The following is a 21,855-nucleotide window of genomic DNA, read 5'->3' on the forward strand; positions in this document are numbered from 1 at the left end:
CACACCATTCTCCTGCCTCAGCCTCTCAAGTAGCTGGGACAACAGGTGCCACCACGCCCAGCTAATTTTTTTGTATTTTTAGTAGAGACGGGGTTTCACCGTGTTAGCCAGGATGGTCTCAATCTTCTGATCTCGTGATCCGCCGGCCTCGGCCTCCCAAAGTGCTGGGATTACAGGCGTGAGCCACCGTGTCCGGCCCACAATTTTTTTTTAAGAAGTTCTTCAGATTTCATGTGTGGTTTAATCAGGATCCCAAACAATATCTTACAGAGTTGATTTGTATTTCCTAGCTCTGCTCTTTTTTCGTTCTTAAAAGGATGGTCCCTTTTTAGTGTTCTGTAGCACCCTATGTTTACATCTACCATTCACTGATTCAACAAATATTATTTCTATCATGTATCAAGTTTAATAGAAGCCAGTAGAACTACAGCTGTAAACAAAACAGTAGTACTCTTACAATTTCACAGTGTAATGGGGAGAAGCAAACTATGGGCAATTAAACAAATGGATAATTTTGTGCATGCTAAGTGATATGAAGAAAATAAAACATGGTCAAAGATAGTGTGCTGGGGACAAGAAAGGGAATCTTCTTGGGAGAGAGCTTTAAAGGAAGCCCTCTCTGAAATCGTGAAAAGGAGGACACCTGTAAAGGTCTAAGGAAAGGTTATTCTAAACAGGAGGGAAAGTAATTGCAAAGACTCTAATATGTGAATGAGATTAGTGAATTCAAGGTTCAGAGAAAAGGCTGGGGTAGCTAAAGTGCAGTGAACCTGAAGGAGAATGATAAAGAGTCAGGTTGGGAAATGAGAAAGACCAGATCCTATAGGATAGTTTCATGTTCAGAACTTTGAATTATGTTCTAAATATATTCATTTTTAAAGATAAATGATATATTTTCTATCTGTCACACTACTCATCTAGCTATTGTTATTATGTACTCACTGTCTTCCTCTCTTAGGTATTATGTCTTTGTAGCAAAGGAATTTTTTTATCTCCTGTGCCAATTAATTAATTAATTAATATTTTAAGGGCTTCTACAGCACTCCCTTAGAAACATACTGGAATTTGAGCCCTAATGACATATCCTGGGTGTTGCTGTTGGAGAGACGTAATTCCACAAATATTTGTTAATTGCCTGTGATGTGTTGGAGTCCTAGGACCTGAGGATAGTGGTCAACAGTGTAGATAGATATATGTGCTCATGTAACACAGTGTATAAAGTGAGGGATATGAAGAAGAATGTAGATAGAGACAATAGATATAGTTGAAGAAGGGCAGCAAGTATGGACCAGGAGTGTAGATTCAACATAGAATATTTCCTGTTTTGTTTTTTTTTTCCCAGATTCATTTCATCAGCAGGTTTTCGCTGGCAATATAGGAAAACACATACAATTGATAGTACCTGTCACCACCTATGTGAAGCAAATTACAAAGTCAACTTTTTAGATGATATTTTGACACTAACACTATTACATGAGTATTCATTTTAAAATAGTCAGCTTAAAAAACTATAATTGCTACATACTAGTGCTCATAAGAGTTTTGGAGCTCTTGTTTTACTTAATGTCTTTTAAGTAGATAAACAAGTCACATAAGAAAAAACACCCAAATTTCTGATTAGTGTGGTTTTTGCTTTCATATATGTTTAAATCCCACTTTCTCTCTCTCTCTCCTTTTTTCTCTTCCTTCTTCTCTACCTCTTTCCAGTTAGTATATGCTTTTTAAAAGTCACACCTCCTGTCATATAAACATGCAACGCCACCTGCTTAACAAAGAAAAACACCAAAAACTTCTGTAAAACTTTTATAAAATTTATTTAAATAATGTTATTTTCTTGGTAAAAAAAATTATATCATTTATTTAAACATGTACTTTCTTAAAGCACTTAATATTCAATTTATATTAGTGAAATTGATGAGTTTATATACAAAGATCTAATACATCAGTTTTATTGCATTATATTTCATAAAATGAGATTCTTTTCAGTTTTACCTGTTTTCACATTCACTAATGTACATACAATATGGTAGTGGCATTAATTGCACAAAGCTAGTGTAAGAAGCAATAGAGATTATTTTAATCCAGAGCCTATCCAAAATATTATAAGAAAATGAGGTTCTCCATCATTATTCATATGGTTTCTCATTACTGCTAACACTCAGCTGAAGAACCCAGTCATTCTTAATTATGGTTTTTAAAACAAAGACCAGAAATTGTATGACTTGATTAGTATTAAATGTGGGAGAAAAAGGTCTTCAACAGATGCAGTGGTATAATTTACATTACCTGAATTGTTTAGAGTCTGTGTAATATGATCAGGGGAATTCGTAGGCACATATTCCTTGTCTTATGTATTGTAAAGTTGGAGAATATAAGAAACATGGACTACCTATTTGAAATTTAGAAAGAAAAACTATTTTTTTAAGGAAACAGAGTAAATTTTTTTTTTTTTTTTTTTTTTTTTTTTTGAGACAGAGTCTAACTCCATTGCCCAGGCTGGAGTGCAGTGGCGCGATCTCAGCTCACTGCAACCTTTGCCTCCCAGGTTCAAGCAATTCTCCTGTTTCAGCCTCCTGAGTAGCTGGGACTACAGGTGCCTGCTGCCACACCCAGCTAATTTTTGTATTTTTAGTAGAGATGGGGTTTCACCATGTTGGTCAGGCTGGTCTCCAACTCCTGACCTCAGGTGATCCACACGCCTCAGCTTCCCAAAGTGCTGGGATTACAGGCATGAGCCACCGCGCCCAGCCCAGAGTAATTTTATATCTCTTATTTAAATTGAATATATATTTGAAATTTTGTCTATACTGAAATAAGAATTTTGCTCATTGAAATCTTCAGCTTATCAATATTAAATTTGAAACATGCACTCTCAATGGTTCAGAATTATTGAATATTGCTAAGAAACGGATTATCAGACTGCTGCTTGAAAAATAAAAGTTTCTAAATATCAAGAATAGGTAGGAATTTGTCAAAACCCAAGTCATATACCAGGTTGTAATGGGAAGAACATGCTCCTTTTCTAGTCCTGAATCTCCTTGTAGATAGTATCTTTTGATGCTTCTTAGAATTACACACTTTGCCTTGTGAGCTGCAGGACTTAAATTGCAATATCCCACAGCTTTTAGCAGTTGCATTTTCAATTGTGAACTAGCTGATTCCATTGGGTGACTTTTTCAGAACCCAACAGTTTAAGAAATATGTTTTATCATTTTGGTTTTTAAAAAGATGAGGATCAGACATCTAAATTTATAGAAAATTAAGAGAATTTTCCTTTTTCGGCTCTTATCAGAATAATATGAAAGAAAAAAATGTATACTCAAATAGATAAAAACATATTTTCTTTCAAATTTTTTACCAATACCAAAAAAGTCTAATAACCTCACATTTTCATGAAACCGCAAATTATATTTTCTTAAAGCTCTGTTGTAGTGCTTTGCAAGGCCAGTTGCCAGCATTGGTATTCTGTGGGAGACTTTCATTTAAATTGGACCTTTAAAGAACCAAGGAATCTTATTTTTTTTTACTTTATTATATAATTTGAACTGTTAGGATTTGCTTTACAATTTTGATGACTTTGGCAGTGTAGATATTTCATAAATAGGAGAAAAATAAATTGAGACCAGAAATAGAAAGGATGAAATACTACAAAAATTCTTCTCTTGTGGTATTTCCAGTAGCACTTCAAATAACATAAGAAAAAAAATACTGTTGTGAAGTATGTTTTAAGAAGCATTGTGACAGCAACAGGAATGTCTTTAAATAGGTACAGATTTGTGTTTTCTATACTTCTCTATGCAACTCTTCTGAGGATCAAAGTTTCACTTTAAGTCAGTGGGAGCTCAATATTCAGGTCAACCCTACATGAATACAGGGCAAGACAAGAATTTTGGGTCAAATGATGGAATTTTTAGTGCCAGTTTTCATGCAAATAGCACTGTCGTTTCTCTAAAAAATGATGATTCTGGTCCCATTTTAAGAGAACCTCTAGGTAATTTGTGTTTGTTTTGATTTTGCTTATCTTTTTCTATTAGCATTCATTAAGTTACACTGAACTAGAATTCTGATCTGTTCTATCTAGCACTATAATTTATGGAGTTACAACAAAATAAGTGAAGGAGATATCAATTCTATAGGATAGACCACATTAGAAACATGTCTTCTATCTTATTGAATTTTAAGTAGCTGGCCCCTAATAGGCTCTTAACAAATGTACACCTGATTAATGTTTGCATTATAATAACTAAATCTTAATATTAATTGAACCCTAGTTATCATAGTTTGTAATATCATTTTCACTGTTTCAATCTTTGCAAAATTATGCTTACTAATACAACACAATCTAAGAGAATGTGTCTGTATAAGGATTTTTTTAACTGCAGTAATATGCTTCGTAGCTATTGTTAAGGTGAACTTTTGAACATTTGTATAACTATATATTTTTTTAGAATTGAGCACATAAAATAAGACATTGAGAATTTAATAAGACAAAAATAAGATTTTTTAAAAAATATTTTTTCAAAATATATTTGAGTCCTGCTTTAAAAAACAAGATCCACTTAGAATAGATAGTTAATAAAATATAACTTGTCATAAATGAGTTATCTTCTACTGGGTAAGGAGAGATGAGAATGTTTTCCTTGGGAAAGAGACACGTTGTTTATCTGTTCCAAGCAAGAGACATTACATTTTGCTTGAAACAAAGCAATATGTTGTTTATATAAATTTTTAAAAATCATGTAATGACTGTTATTCACAGATGAGGCTTCTAGAATTACTTTTAGAAGATGTCAAAACAACTTCTATAGAGGATTCTTCAGTAAACCTTTTGAGCACCTCTAATATGCTGGACACTTTGGTAGAATAAAAAAAGAACAGCAATTAACACACAGTACAACATAATGGGGAAAACAAACAAGTAAGCCAACAATTAAAATATTGTAGGCTAAGTGCTATTCAAAGAATAATATGGAGGTAAGGAAGAAACTTTGTAACATAACCCGGGGAGAAATAGGAGAATAAGGAAAAGGGTTCCAGAAGGTGTGACATTTAGAAGGTTTTTGAAGGAAAATGGAAACAGTCTGTGCAAGGACACATAGATATGAATCAATAAAAGGTTGGATTTTATCTGAATTTTGGAGAAAGAAACAAGGTTGAGTGTAATACATCTGTAGAACTTTGTGAGTGAATTTAAGAAGAATGAAAATATAAAGATACAAGTGTGTAAAAAATGAAGTCTAACTTCCTTAGCATGGCATTCTGCAATCTAGCCCCAGCTACCTCACTAGCCTAATTAATACTTCTGCCTTTCTCCCAGTTCCAGAAATGTATACTTCAGATGAAATCACTTTCTCAGGTATCATGCTATTTCAATTATTTTTGCCTATGTTTGTGACACTGGACCTCTCTGGGTTGCTTCTGCCCTGTTCATTTCACTTTTCTCTCTTTTTTAGCACCACTAGCAATATAATATCCATCTAAACCGTCATTTCTATATAGAATTCTAAATAGAATTTGCTGTTACATTGTATGTCACCCCACTGCACAAACACATACTCCTTGAATAGTATCAAAGCACACTTATAATACTTCATTGTACTTGTCTTCCTTTGTATGATCCTCAGTCCCATGAGGGTAGGGATTATAGCTTAATCATCCTTAGCACCAAGCACAATACTTGGCTTGTAATTAATGCTCTACTTCTTTTAGAAGAATAAATACATGATCAAAGGTCAATGGTTTGGATCATTGGAAGATAATGCAGTATGACTAGAATAAGGTTGTACCTAAGAAAAATGAAACAATGTTATTTATACAAAACGACTATGAAATTTAAAAGTAAGATTTGTTCTTATTTAACCTGTCAGTCTAGGTGAAATATACTGAATTTAGGAAATATGAGCCTTTGACCACTGGAGAGATATTATCTATAGTGAACCATGCCTTACTTCCCAGCCCTTACTGTGCTTTGAATAAAGTATTCGCCATTTACCTCTTTTTGCCCTGGTTCTGATTGTGAAATTGGGTTTTTTAGATATCTTGAAATTAGGAAAGGTGTACTGTAGAAAACTCAGCAATATTTAGATCAGGTATAAATGAATTAATTGGCAGTCTGTTTTATGCATTACCTCCATGAGTTTGTTTACTGTGAATACATCTTTAAGTGAGTGACCTCCCTTACATAAGCTGCTGAAGAGTCGAGTCGATCCTGAAATGAAAGGCACAGCCTATACAAATATTGTCCAGTTTTGTTATATTGTTTAATTGATAGTTCAAATAAAGTTTTAGGATGGAAAAAATTGTATTTCATTTTGTAAGGTTATTTTTCTCTGCTTCTCTTTTATGCAAAAAAAAAATTATCTCAAAAATGGCAGAGAAACTTCCCACCCATACAAAGACATAGTCGTTTATATTATATGTATGGATATATTTATATGTATGTATAGTCACACATCACTTAATGATGGGGATATGTCCTATCATTGGTGATTTCATTGTTGCATAAGCATCATAGCATGTACTTATACAAACCTAGATAGTATAGGCTACTACACACTTAGGTTACATGATACAGCCTATTACTTCTAGGCTGCAAACCTGTACAGTATGTTACTCTACTGAATAGTGTAGGCAGGTGTAACAAAATGGTATTTGTGTATCTAAACATAGAAAAGGTATAGTAAAAATATAGTATTATAATCTTATGGGACCACTGTCATATAGTCTATGGTTCACCAAAATGTTGGTGTTCCTATACAGTACATGACCATATATTTATATGTGTACATATGTGTGTGTGTGTGTGTGTGTGTGTGTGCACTATCCCATACTACAGTAATCAAGAATACAGATCAATTTTATCTGGCAATGTGATGGACCAAATCAACATTCAAAATAAGATAAGCTCTAAGGCAAATATACTCATTCTGTCTCTTTAATTCTTTCTAAAAAGTATGATCAAAACTCTTGGGTAATGACATCATTAGAGTTGCTATATAAAGTCTTTTATGGAATTCAGACTGTAAATTTATTATTCTTTTAATGTTATGGGCTGGGAAAAATTAAACAAGGAGCATTACAGCTGAGTTTCACTACACATTAATTATTTTAATCGACTATTTCTTAAATGAATATCTGATCAATCAATCTTGCAATTCCTCATGCTTTATGACATGCTTGACACAGTATAGACACTTAAGAATCATTATTCTGTGAGAGCTTTGATACAAATCCAAAATCGTTATAATTAAGATCAAACTCTTACCTGATGCTCAGTTCTAAGCCTTTTCTCATCTTTATTTGAATTTTCTTTCACCCATACCTTGAATTTAATATTATAGTATCAATAGGCAGAATATATCATCAAGCTAAGCATCTTTAATATGTTGAGAAAAAATATTTTGTCTCCAGAGCATAACATAAAAACTGGCCTTAACTGACATTCTGTATAAATAGTCATCACCCCTTGGAATTCTTTAAAGACATCAGTTCTCTCCTGGTCACTGCCATGAAGACAAAGAATGCCTTAATGACTCTATTGAGGTTATCATTAAAATAAAGGAGATTTGCAGACATCAGCTATAAATCACTATAAAATGGCCGGTGGGTAACCTTTGACACAACTCATTTGAAATAAACCTGGGATGGATTCATAGCCTTTGGCCGAGCCAGTAAGTGGGCTAAAGGTCTTTTCCATCCTCTCCTTCACTTCTTGCAATATTAGTTCCTCTCCAAGTGACTGGAAAGGGATTGGATGTATATAAATTGACATGTGTATTAAGTTGAAGGCAAATAGGTCTATATAAATAATAGTGTTAAGGATGTTTATGGTGTTTATTAGAAATATGTATTCTTTTGATATAAATTTTAGGATTATGAATACATTTTGAATTTATCGTAGCTACTTTGTTAAAATACTTTATGATTTAGTGTCATAAAAATTTTGTGAGGGTCTCGACCAGTATTACTCAAATTGAACATTACAAGGTCCGTATCTATGGGATAGAAAAAATTCTTCAGAATTAAAAAGAAATTACATGATTGCAGTCTAATTTTTCAAAGAAATTATTGCTTAATGATTATTTTTCCTATTGGCATTTAAATAATAGAGAAGCAGCTTTGAAAAGTTGCCTAAGCTTACACCTTTATGACTTGGGTTCAAGTCCGAGGCTTCTTTAAGGTATGACTGTTAGCAAATTTTTGAATATCTTCAACCTCCTTCTCTTTATCTGTGAAGTGGGGTTGATGATATCTCGTATTCTTTCTGTACGAATAAAATAAAATATATGGAGATGTTTTGTTACTTGTAAAATTTAGATGTCAAGGAGTAAATAGTATTGGAAAATCAGCCCTGAAAAGTGAACAGCTATATAATAATTTAAGTTATTTTTAAAAGTTAGAAGTTTTTAGGTTATGAAACCCACTAAACATACTTTCATAGTTTTGTAATGTTTAACTTACTCTTCAAAATGTTTGTGTAACAAATAGTATATTGGGCTTTAAGTATTTATTTCTTCCTTAAAAACTAGCTCTCTCCATGACAAAATTACATTATAAAATCAGCATTTCTTTTGGTGTAGGGAGAAGTTCTCAGGTAAAAATATATAAAAAATATATAATGTATAATTTCTGTATTTAAATAGACCTATACTGTGCCTTTTATTTATTCACTAATAGGTTAATTATGAGAGAAGAAAAAAGGAAAAAAACACTTTGAGTCAATCATAAGTGACAAATAATTGCTTTGATGAATATGTTGAGGAGGGGAAAATAATCTTTAGGTCATTTCTAGTGAAAATTCATCTAATCAAAAAAGCAAATTTTTGAGACTTAATCTTCCAACAACTCATGCCCTTGATATATTTTTGTAAGTTTTCAGACTCTTCAAGAAAAAAAAAAAAAAAAAGTGGTCTAAGGATTCACAGAATAAGGAAATAACTTTATGAAAAGTTATAAAATTTAAACACCTAATATCCAAAATTCAAATCCAAGAATCAATCACTTTAGTGACAAATAATTCAATCTAAATAATCCAAACGAAATGAAATGCAAGAGTTTTTTTTTCCCCGTAAAACTCTTCCTTCATGACATTGTTTTAGATTAATCATAATGATATTTATTTCACTATCGAAGTTTCCTAGTCACTTACATTGCCTTAAAATGTTTTCTCTTCTAGTATATAGATTTCTTCTCTCTCATGACCTACCACTCTCTTGGGAATAGTGTTTGTGGAACAAATTAAAGAATTAACCTACCACTTGGGGGAAAAACAAGAGACAGGGGTAGATGGCACAACTGTTCTAATTTTGTGTTCATAAAGGAAAATTGCTAATTAAGTGGCCTTATTGTCTGGGGAAATACTCGAGGTTCGTGATCTTGTGCTAAGGGGAACAAAAATGCAGACACACACACACGGAGTGGGTTTAAGAGCGTAAAGTTTAATAGGCAAAAGAAAGGAGGGAGAGAGAGAGCGAGCGCGCGAGCGAGAGAGAGAGCGCGCTTCCTCATGCAGAGGAAGGGGATGTTCAAGCGGGTTTCTGGGTTTGGGGAAAGATGTGGTCCATTTTATAGAGGGGCTTAAGGAGGCCGTATTTGATTTACATAGCGCCCAGGAGATTGGTTTGACCAGGTGTCAGGTGTGCCATTTACATAGCCCGTGAATCTTTTATTATGCAAATGGAGTTTACCTGGCCGTTGCCATGACACCCACACACGGGCGACAAAGAGAAGAGAGGAGATATCCTCCATGTTGAGTGTACCTGGCTTCTGACATAGCTGCTGGCATTTACCTATGCAAACTTCTAGCTTGCTTATCTATGCTTGCAGCTTGATTTCTCAGGGTGCTTTTTGTTAGAAATGTTTTAGGGGCTGCTTTTTATTAAAGAAAAATTCCACTGAGAACTCCTTTAACCTCACTAACTGCCTAAATAATTTCTTACTAACTCCTATATCACGATTACTGTACTGCTCTTAACCTGAACAGTGGAACTCAGCCTAGGTTAAAGCAAGTGGAGTACGAGAAGTGAGTTTTGCATTTAAATTTTATTTTTACTTATTTTTGGACTTTCTACCTTTGTCTTCAATGACTGCCCCCTTTTCTCTATCTGTAATGAATGGAATGAAAAAAGTTGTAGTTTGGATGTACTGACCTAGTCAAGTCTCAAGTTACGTTAATAGGAGGAAGCCTGTGGCTAAATAGTTCCTGACAATGGCTTTGTTAGCAGACATCTCTGAGTAGAAAGCAGTGAGTCCCAGGGACATCAAACTTTCAACTCTTAAGAGGAAAGCAAGGGAGCAAAGTTCTGAAGACTGAGAAGAACTGAAATTCAAGTGGTGAGGAGAATTCATTACAAGAGATTTAAATATGGAAGGATACATTTTGATAGTGCATATGTTCCTATTCTGTTATTCACAAGTCAAAATAACATTTGCTCGATGTGTATGTGCATTGTACGTAAACGTAAATAACTTTTGAAATGCTATAATAAAAACAATAGGAAAAACTTAGAATTTATCGAGTTAGTTATTGATTAATATCTCCACTATCCATTTAACATTTAGTAGTTAATAGTATCTAGTAAATTTTTTTCTATTCAAGGTATATGTGGGTGTAAAGAGAGTACTCAGATCACTTTAAAAATGAAAATTGTCTTAAACTGTTTGAAATTTTATTTAGCCACGAGATATTCAAGAAAACAACACAATGCTACAGTCAGTAACACTAGGGTGCTGCCTTAGGCTTCCCTAGCCTTTTCTTGCTTAGCGTCTCATTCTAATGTTTAATCCATTAAACACACACACACACACACACACACACACACACACACTCACACCTGTCCTTCTCCAAGGTTCTGTGCCTTAGACAATTTGGCCTTCACTCATCTCCCAAATATAAACCAATGTATGGTTTATATCAGTTAACTGTCGTAACTGTCATTACTCATTAAACAGTCAGTTATAGTGGGTTCACCAGACTGTTGGAGATTTGTGCCATAGGAGCTGTGCATGCATGTATGTGAGCACTGGGAATGACTCTTTGATGTAATTAATTGGAGCTCGTAATAAATGACTTATGCATCATGATGCTTTCTATTATTTCTCCCACTCTGCCAGGTTGTTATCTAAAGATGGTCTATCTGCGTATAACCAGACCAAACTTTTCGAAGATCTGAGAAAACATAAATCTCTCAGATAGCCATAGATATATTTTTAAAAAGGAATTCTGGAGCCCTCTGGGAGTCCTTCAAAGTATTTCATTTTGTTTTGTTTCAAGTTCATCAGTGTTTCATTAATATTTTCATCAGTGGTTTTTCCCCCCACTCAATGGGCTATCCATGCCTTCATGTGGTATTTTTACTTCTCTTTTATATGACTCCAGTGGATCAAACCTTCTACCACTGATTTGCTTTGATGATGTTGTATTGTTCTGCTTTCCTTTTGATAGTAATTCCTTTTGTAGATTCCAGTAGAGATGCTGATGTGCTCATTTTGTACATTTAGGTTCAGGTGGAAGTACCATTTCCAACATAGAGATGATAGTAGAATTTGATCAGCATGACTTCTATTTCTTTGTTTTATAAAGTCATATTGCTCTGTGAGCTCGTGTTTTACTTTTTTTGTTAATCTATTCCATCATTAAAGAGTTGTGTAGTTCTTGGCTTATGTTTGTATACAAATCTTCAAGTGGAACTAACAGGAAAGCAACAATGACAAATGCTTTGTAATTATAAATTTAAGGACTTATCAGGTGGTGTCAAAAACACATTACATTTTCTTGTTCAAGGAGTGACCAACTCTTTAATTTCTCTAAAGCATTTTTAAAAGCTTTTGGAGATTTACATTTAGAGGTTAAAAAGAGGAACTGGTGTGATTATTAACATCAATTCTTACTGCTCTATGCTTCCTTTTAGCCTCTTGGTAGAAGAACTGTTAATCATTTTAAAAGATAACAGCAATCATCCAGCCGTAATGAACACTATAGGACAAAATAACCATATTATTAGGAATTTGAAGTTGTCTGGGGACCAGAGGTTAAACAAAGTTGAATTGGAAACACCATACATTTCCTACTGGCTCATGTTATAACTGTTCTCATCACGCATTATTGTTGACACGAGTACTCCTCGCATTCTTCCTTTTTTCAAGAATAGTTAGAAAAGCTTACTCTGTGGAATTTCTATGAGTGGGTTTTCATCTGATATTGTGGGTTAAAGGTCTTCCAATATGACATTCTTCTTGGTAAATATATGGAAACTGTATTTATACAGTATATTTATAGGACAGTTTGGAAATAAAAAGTAAGATTAGATAGAGAGTTAATCTAAAATGAAAAATTCAAAAGCTAAATTAGAGATCTTAAAGGGAAAGGAGAATAAATATTAAAAGAGAAGGAAGGAAAATGTAAAAAGGAATGGTATGGCACTATTTGGATTAATTCAAGGCAATTTTTGAAATTAAAAAGTGAATGTGAAGTATAGTTGATATTTCAGAAGCCAAACTATTGTTTATTTGTTTTTAAATATATGTGTGTGCTTGTGTGTATAATTTACAGCATTGAGGCATTAATTCAACAAAGTCGGAAAACAAGGAAAATATTAAGATACTAAGGGAACATGAGCAGGGGGCATTTTAAACAGCAAATAAAATGATGGGTACTCTTTGAATACCTTTAAATTAATTAAGGGCCAGCAAATTAAATGTAAAGAAACATGTAATTACCACATTGAAGCACATGTCCCCAACCACACTACTAGCATCTACTTTTAAAAGAAGCAGGTATACATTAAGCAAAAGTGTAAAATGGCAAATAAGGAAGCCAAATGAGATGCTAGAACATATTACCCTCAGCTAAATAAGACTTACATTTAAATGGCCATCAAGTCTAATGGTAGCATTAACACAGCAAAAGCATACCTATCAAAGAATTCCTGGAGCTCTTTCTGCCTGATTAACAAGGCATTTTGCAATTTGTAAGTCTAAAAGTAGCATCTGATCATGAAAAGGGGTTTCAAGACTATGTGCTATGTAAGATGATAGACTTGATTTTAGGAACCTACTAATTAAATAAGGAGTTGGGATGGCTACGCGAGTAGGATTATTAATTCCTTGAAGACTAAGAAAATAATTTTAAGATTGTTACAGTTATTTTTATCTTAGGTTACTTTGACTTTTGCACATAAATATAAACCTTTTCTCCTTTAAGTTCTGCTCAGCAGGTACACTTCCATCTCTTTATAGATCCTCATGATATTTGTTTGTTTTGTTTCTTCTAGTAAACCTCTATGGAGCTGTAGCGAAGAAATGCCTTATTTGGGTAGGAGAGGTGAAAGAGGGCTCCCACAGTGCATAGAGGTAGAAGACGAAAGAGAAAGGATGAGTGCTGCACACAAGCTAGGGACGAGGTGCGGCAACAGTGCACATTATGCAATTCAGGCTGTCATGTAACTTCCCTACTTAGGTTAATACGATTATTTCATCAGAGAGGATAATAGCAGCAGCATGATTAATTTTGCAACATGTTTCATGAATGCCTTTACTCATCCCCATATGGTATTACTGCTACTTATTTCACATGAGTATTTATGATAAACATGGGGACAATCACAGTTTTCAAATCATGCAGAGGAAGAAGCCTGAAATTTTATTTATACATATATATATATATATATATATATTTTTTTTTCAATCATTGTGTGGCTGTTGAAGAATCAAAGTGTTTTTATAAATGAAACATTATATTGAGTATAAAGACAAACTGTTCTCAAAGAAGTTTAAAAACACACACACACTTTGACTTAAATCTATACCTAGGTTTTAAATAAAAAGTAAATGGACTTCTTTATTACTGATCACATAAAACCAAAGCCTCAAAGCTACATGCCTAAATGTCCTTTGGTTTATGTTTTTCTAATGCCTGGCATATAATAGCCATTAATAAATAGCTGAAATACCATTGGATAAATAAGATATGGATGAATGTATGAATGATTGAATAAATGCATCTGTTCTTATCTGTTGCCTTTAGACTGGTATAAATATGTTAACTGCCAAATAAATTTTGATTTTCAATCATTAATTTAGGTAAATATTTGAGGAAGTGCAATTTTGAGATACCTGTGATATGGAATGAACCAAATCATCAATTAGATAATGAGAATGAATAAAGATGTGAATAAAGATGTAAATAAAGATGAAATTTATATTCTGAAGGGTTTAATCATTTGCACGTCCTCGGTAGTGCATTTTGTGGTCTAGCAACCTACATGTGGGTATATTTCCATGTTGTGAGGATAAGAATAGAGAAACAGAAACAAATAGAATTCTCTAGAATGTTTGGATCTCTGTTATCTAGTTCTCTATTAAAACTCCTTAACAAAGACTTGAAAAGCTAAGGAGTGGGGAGAGAGAAATAACACCCCAGGATTGCTAAGAATGCTTTTTGTTTGTTAAATTATGTTTGATTTCTCTAAATCATTTGGTATTTGTACATTATAAAATTATGACTATTATACAATTATGTTACAGTAACATGTTTTCTTCTAGGATAAATTGTTATTTGAAAACCAACTAAATGAAATATATTGTAACTTTATATATTTATTTTATAGTGTTTGTTAAGTTTATGTGGAATAAGTTTATGGTGACAATTGGTATTCCCTCAGTGCGTCTAAGGCTACATATTTGTTTCACATTCTTTATGCAATTGTTTTTTAATCTGTTGCAAATTGTCATTGGCCGGGATTAACTGATTAAGGCCTCTATAATATTTCTACTACTGTGACCACAAACTGGTATTGAGATGTTAGCTTTCAGACAAGTTATCGTAGCTATAATTATGTAAATGGAACATCCCAGACCTATATGTTTATCTGGATTTTACTTACTTTGCATTCTATCCCAGAAAACTTCAATTAGCCCAGTAATTGATTAGAAGAAGTTATATCATGAGTGAGCTTCTAAGACTTGTATTTGATTATATAAAATATTATTTTATTGTACCATGTGTACATGAACTCTTGGGATTTTTCTAAAAGAATAGTCCAAACCACTCTTTAGTATTAAAGGAAATTTTCAATGCTATATAGCGTAGAGGTCAGAGAAGCACAAAAAAAGTCACCAAGATGAGTGAATTTGCGCCTTAACTTTCTAATGTATAGAATAGCAAATGTTTGTATTACATCAGTTTATTGCACATATATTATCTTTCATGTGGTTATTGTGTAACAGAATTATATAGTTAGGACTGAATTTCAGAAGTTATATTCCATCGGTGCATTTTTAAATTTAAGATTAAATTTGTCACAGAAATTAAAAGAGCATTGTATGTTGAGTCCAAAGACCTGGGTTTCATTAGAACTTTCTAAGCCTTACTTTCCTCTACAAGATTTGTAATTACTTCATAGTCGTGAAGATTAAATAAACTCTTTGGAATACTTATAATGAACCCTATAAATGTAAATTATAGCCTTCTACTAGTTAAAATTTGTTTAGCTCACACATTTACTTAAACATAAATGCTTATTTTATATTTATGATATACAAGTTTGGAGCTACTAGGCAGATAACTAAATTCTTAACTCTTTGTGTATAAATGAAATAATTACAAAATATGTTATTTTCAAAAGTTCCAATCGGCAACCTCATTTAACAATTAGGCAAGTAATTAACAGGAAATTGCTTTGCTCACTGCTTGATGGTGTAGTTGATAGAAATAGTATCTTTTTCAATTATTTTTGACCTTGAAAATTACTCATATCCTTTTATTTGTAAGTAATTTATTTAACATGTTTAAATGTGTGTTTTATTTGTAAGAATAGGGGTTAATCATGTTAAGCTTTTGAATTTCTCCTAAAGTTACAAGTAAAAAACAAAGTAAGAGAAGTCTTACCTTCAGCTTTTATTGCACATATTCATATTATAAGAACATGCCAGAAATAAATTGTCCATGTCCATTTTATAGTTAAGATTTTTAAATTTTCATCTAGTCAAATGAAAAATAATTAATAGAAAATGGGAAACTAGTGTAATTTTTGTATTCTTCATAAATAATAGGCATTTGGTATAGCAGCTCAGTAGTAAATTATTAAAAGAACAAAATTGTGAAATATCATATAATGGGTCAAAATTATTTATACAGTTACCAGTATAAAGATCAAGAATGTGAGTTCTTATTAATATACCATTAGCCTGGTCACACAATGGAAGAGAATGAAAGGGCAATTTTGAATGACATTTATATCAACTTTGGAACTGTCAACCTCTATTATGTCCTTGGGGCCTTGCACTTTTTGGCTTTCAGACATCTGTGCTGCCTTGAATGGAGGTGAATACTAAGAGTTTCAGTGGGTCTCTTGCTCTAATAAATGCTTTGAATCGTTATCTTTCAGCATGGGCATGTAATAGTTATTAGTGCTTAAAGCTAAGACATATGACACTTCATCCCATCAGCACCGACATCCACATCATCTTCATCAATACCACCATTCCCCCCTCACTATACACTCACACTGTGTTTCCTCTGTGCTCATAAAAATCTTCCCTATTCCAACTCTGGGAATACAGTCTTTCTCTTTGCTTTCTTTTTCTTTGCTTTGCTTTGCTTTGCTTTGTTTTGTTTCTTTTTCTTCTCTTCACATTCAAATAAAACAGCCATCTTTGATCCAAGCATCTCCCAAAACTTTTGCAAGAGTTATGATGATGTCAAAAAGAAGTTCTAAAGGCATCATGACAGAAGTCAGTTTCACACAGAAGGTAGTAAACAGGTACTACATTGCTAGGGGAAAACAGGGCCTGGAATATTTACAGCTGGGTAGTAGATAGTAAAGTCCCTGACAGTCAGGACATTTAGGCTTAATTGACCAAGAGTAGATCTGGATTCTAATCTTTATTGTCTCATGGAATCTCAGTAACATTCAATTTATTATGCATATGAATGTTTCCATTATTAGCATGTGATATGTCCCAATTATGTTTTAAACACTGAGGTAATATGACATATTTTTAAATGTTATCTTCTTATACAGAAGAAGCTTTTTAAAGGCTTTTGGAAGTCTAATAAAACTTTTTCAATAGTCCCCCTTTATATTAATATATGAGGCGGTGGCTCTTACACTTGAGTGTGCATCAGAATCGCCTGGGAATGAAGGCTTGTTAAACACAGGTTGCTGGGACCCATCCCCATAGTTTCTGTGATAGAGAATTTGCCTTTCTAACAAGTTCCCAAGTGTGCTTATGGTGCTAGTCTGTGAGCCACATGTTGAGAAGTATTCATTCATACTAGATTAAAATGTGAGGACACAATACTTCCATATTGCTGCCAATTATGACATCATATATATATAGATTATGGTTGAACAGGTCATGTTTCAGATTGAACAATTAGGGATAATACTGCCCCTATAGTTTTTTTGTTTTGTTTTGTTTTGTTTTGTTTTGTTTTGTTTTTTTTTTGACACAGTCTCACTCTGTTGCCCAGGCTGGAGTGCAGTGGCACGATCTAACTCACTGCAGCCTCCGCCTCCCGGGTTCAGGTGATTCTCCTGCCTCAGCCTCCTGAGTAGCTGAGACTACAGGTGCGTGCCATCATGCTCAGCTAATTTTTTGTATTTTTAGTAGAAACAAGGTTTCACCATGTTGGCCAGGATAGTCTCAATCTCCTGACCTCATGATCTGCCTGACTTGGCCTCCCAAAGTGCTGGGATTACAGGTGTGAGCCACTGCACCCAGCCATTGCCCCTATAGTTTTTAAAATGCTAAAGTAAACTTCTCCAAATTAAATGTTGCGTCAGTGATGGAATTATTTCACTTCCTGTCAAGATCTTATGAATCAATATAGATTTGGTATAATAGTCTTTAATTTCTTACTTACCTGACATCATAGAAGATTGCTAATTTGAATAGTCTCATGAATTTTCAATTTTTTTTTTCTGAAACAGACAATATAAACGGAAATAAGATGTATTACAAAGGTAACTTTTTCCTAGTCTGTTCATGGGATTCTTAAGTGCACGTAACCACAGAATCAAATAATAATCTAATAATATTAAACCACTTAAAAATATAGACTTGAGGCCAGGCGCCATGGCTCATGCCTGTAATCCCAGCACCTTGGGAGGCCAGCGCAGACAGATCACTTGAGGTCAGGAGTTCAAGACTAGCTGGCCAACATGGTGAAACCCTGTCTCTACTAAAAATACAAAAATTAGCTGGACGTGGTGGTGTGCGCCACGTAGTAGTGTCCCAGCTACTCAGGAGGCTGAGGCAGGAGAATCACTTGAACTGGGAGGCGGAGGTCACAATGAGCCGAGATTGCACCACTGCACTCCAGCCTGGGCAACAGAGCAAGACTCCATCTCAAAAAAAAAAATTATATATATATATATGTGTGTGTTTGTATATATATATATATATGTGTGTGTGTATATATATATATATATATAAACTTGATACCGATGTCATATTTTACCATTTAACCATTTCATAAAAGGATTTATTTCAGTGGTTCTTTTGGTAGGACTGTGCATTAAATTTTTGTATACAGTAATTAACATATACTTTAATGTCACCTGACTACCCCATTTGATTAAAAATTTTTCTACTTTCAACAAATCCTGTTATTGGTAAATGTTTTATGTTCTTAACTCATGAAATAGCTACGTGGAAATTAAATTTTTATTCTACAATAATATTAATGTAAAATTAGATATATTGTAAACGTTGATAAATAAACAAGTGGTAAGATATTCCAATTTTAGAGCACAGGAAAGGAACAAAATAACTTTTTCAATTTCCAATTTAAAAAGTGATATAATGTTAATATCATCTCATTCTTATATTCTTATATGATGTAATATAAATTTTAATGATACTGTATCTATAAGTCTCATGTATGAAATTACCTAAGAGAACGATTTAAAATTGAGTATAAACGGTGTTTTGACCTGTCAAACCATAGAACAGCTGGAAATCATCAACCATGCTGAACTGATCACATGATCTTCATGACACATATAGTATAAGAGAAACCAGGTACTAAAAGAGAAACCTAGAAAACACATCTGGATTTTGAAAACAGGGTGTTTGTTTAGTGTTTAGAACAGTATGACATATAAATAAGTTGCACATAGTAGGGTGATGTTAATTATGTTTATTTTCATTTTTAGATCAAATTCAAAGGTGTTTCTGTGAAACCTAGGGAGAAAGGATTATTTTCTAAGAAAGCTAGAAATTTTCTTGTGTGTGTGTGTTGAATTTGGAGAGCAGTTCTGATCAGAGGCACACAACTATCTGTGGTCCTCCATCATGGGTGTTCCAGGTGCTCTGCCTAGGTACCAGGGTACAAAGATGCATCAGATCCAACCCCTTTTCTTTGGAGATTAAAAAAAAACCTACCTACATCATATTTCAAATTTAATGTGTAATATCTCTCAATACAAATGAATATAGCACAAAGAGTAGCTTTTTAAGAATATTTCTTACAGGTTACAAAAATTATCTGCTTTCTGTGGGTAGTTGAGTACACATGTACTTTCTCTTATACAAAAGGTATTTTGAATGTATAGTTGAAGGAGGCATTATGTTGACAGCTAACCAAATGCTGTAATGTTCAGAATGAATGTTAAGATCACTGATTGGTAGAGTAATTTGATGGGAAATGACAGGCTGCATACCTGTGTTTTTCTAGGCATTTTTGATCAGCCTTTCCTTATCACAGCTCATGTTCTAATGATCATTGCAGGATGAAGTGGCACAGCCACTGAACCTATCAGCTAAACCCAAGACCTCTGATGGCAAATCACCCACATCACCCACCTCTCCCCATATGCCAGCTCTGAGAATAAACAGTGGGGCAGGCCCCCTCAAAGCCTCTGTCCCAGCAGCGTTAGCTAGTCCTTCAGCCAGAGTTAGCACAATAGGTAAGTTCTGTTTCTTTTGTTCTTGCTGATTTTCTGTTTATGGCTATTGAATGGAATCATCTTTAAATGGCACATCACACACACTCTATACACCGCTTGAATTCTATAGGACAGCTTCAATTTGAGGAACCACCTAGGTCCGTTTTAAACATGCAAATGAAATTTCTCACCAAAGTCTAAGTTATAATGCCCTCCCGAAAATCTAATTGTGTAGGTTATATCTATATTTCTAACTATGTCCATACAATATAAAAAGAGGACTAAGTGACTAATCGCAGTGAGCGATGATGGTTCCAGAATGTTATTGTTAGGTGACTTACTTTTTGCATTACTGAAATTTCCATTTTTTTTGTGAATTGCACAAAGTATACATTATGATGAAATGCATTTTGCCTCTATCATCAATCAACCATAAGGATGTGAAGTTTGTTCAGTTTCGTTCTGTTTGAGGATTACTTGCAAACACCAAAGTATTATAAAGAGTGGATAGCTTCAATTCTATATAATTATAAATTCAGTAGCATAAACAAAATAGTAGAAAACACTTCTATAAGCTGACTTTGAAAAATTCAATGATTTTAGTTTCAGCATACATAAATCAGACTGCAGATACTGATTTCAACACAGATTTATTGATATTTGTATTATTTTTATTCAATTTTTAAGGAGGCCAGCCCTCAAGGAGCTCATGGTTTAGTTAAGGGAGAGTCATTCATTCTATGGTATAAGTCAGCTATAATAAGTGATGTTGCAGAGCACAGATAAAGTTCTACAAAGAGAGGAGAGTGTTGGATTCTGTCTGGGAAGGACTACAGAAGAGTATGAGTTAGATATATCCTAATTCAAACTGAGCCTTGAAGAAGAGATAGATTCCTAGGCATTCTAGGCAGTAAGAAAAAAATCACAAAGTGAAATAGCATATTTTTGAGAAATGCACTGATTTGTCTAGATTGTAGAAAAAAATGTATGGTGGAAAGTGATCAGAGCTAAAACTGAAAGGATCAGATGGCAGAATGATGTTGGAATTCAGGAAACCATTGTTTACATGTAGGACAAGAATAAGTTACATGAGATAGAAATAAACAATGATAAAGGAGAGAATGGATTAAAAAGATATTAATCAAGGAAGAATTGACATAATTCAGTCACAATAGAATGTATCTGGTAAAGGTCAAGTTGTAGACAGGAAACTAGAATTTTGAATTTATGAAATAACAAGGATCATTATGCCTCTATTAACAATGAAAGGGGAGCCCAGAATTGGAGCAGGTTTGGGAGAAGAAATAAAAATGTAATATGTGTTGAATTTGCAGCACAAGGAACTATCTAGGTAGAGGTGTTCAGGAAGAAGGTGGAAATACAAGCCTCATCGGTAAAAGATGTGCTAGAATTTTAGATATGGAAATTATTCCATGATGAGGTGGTTGAACTCAGGAGAGCAAATAAGTCCACCAAAAAAGGCTGTGTGTGGTAAGAAAAGAAGTGGAGTGAAGAATCATAGGTATTGCATTAGATACTAATAGATAAATAACTAATATTAATACTATAATATAGATAACTAATGTATTATTTATTGCTGTGTAACAGATTAACCTAAAACTTAGCAGCTGGTATTGCATTAGATACTAATAGATCGATAACTGATATTAATATTATAATATAGATAACTAATATATTATTTATTGCTGTGTAACAAATTAACCTAAAACTTAGAAGTAGAAAACAACCAATATTTATTGTCTCATTTATTATTATTTATTGTTTAACATTTATTATTATCTGTTTTCTGGTGGTCTCGGTTCTTTGCCACATAGGCCTGTCCCTAGGGCTGCTTGTAGCATGACAGTGAACCTTCCTGAGTGAGTGATCCAAGGGAAGAACAAAGAAAAAGGCACAGTTTATATCACGAAATAACCTGTTCTCCAAGTTCATCCAGCGGCAA

The 21,855-nt window shown here is 33.6% G+C and overlaps 1 protein-coding gene across 25 annotated transcripts in view; it reads left to right on the forward strand.

Moving 5' to 3' along the window:
• Positions 1–21,855, forward strand: part of SOX5 (SRY-box transcription factor 5) — a 1,033,373-nt gene that overhangs the window by 971,806 nt on the left and 39,712 nt on the right. For 24 of the 25 annotated variants that reach the window (XM_054664454.2, XM_063785861.1, XM_054664458.2 and 21 more), the window contains one exon: positions 19,736–19,913. In XM_054664454.2, the coding sequence (XP_054520429.2) occupies positions 19,736–19,913 (178 nt within the window). Of the gene's footprint in view, positions 1–10,918; positions 11,011–19,735; positions 19,914–21,855 lie in introns of those variants that run through there. The other variant, XM_016924914.4, reaches the window with a different exon arrangement.

This window comes from Pan troglodytes, chromosome 10 (assembly GCF_028858775.2).
Source record: "Pan troglodytes isolate AG18354 chromosome 10, NHGRI_mPanTro3-v2.0_pri, whole genome shotgun sequence".
Taxonomy (NCBI): Eukaryota; Metazoa; Chordata; class Mammalia; order Primates; family Hominidae; genus Pan; species Pan troglodytes.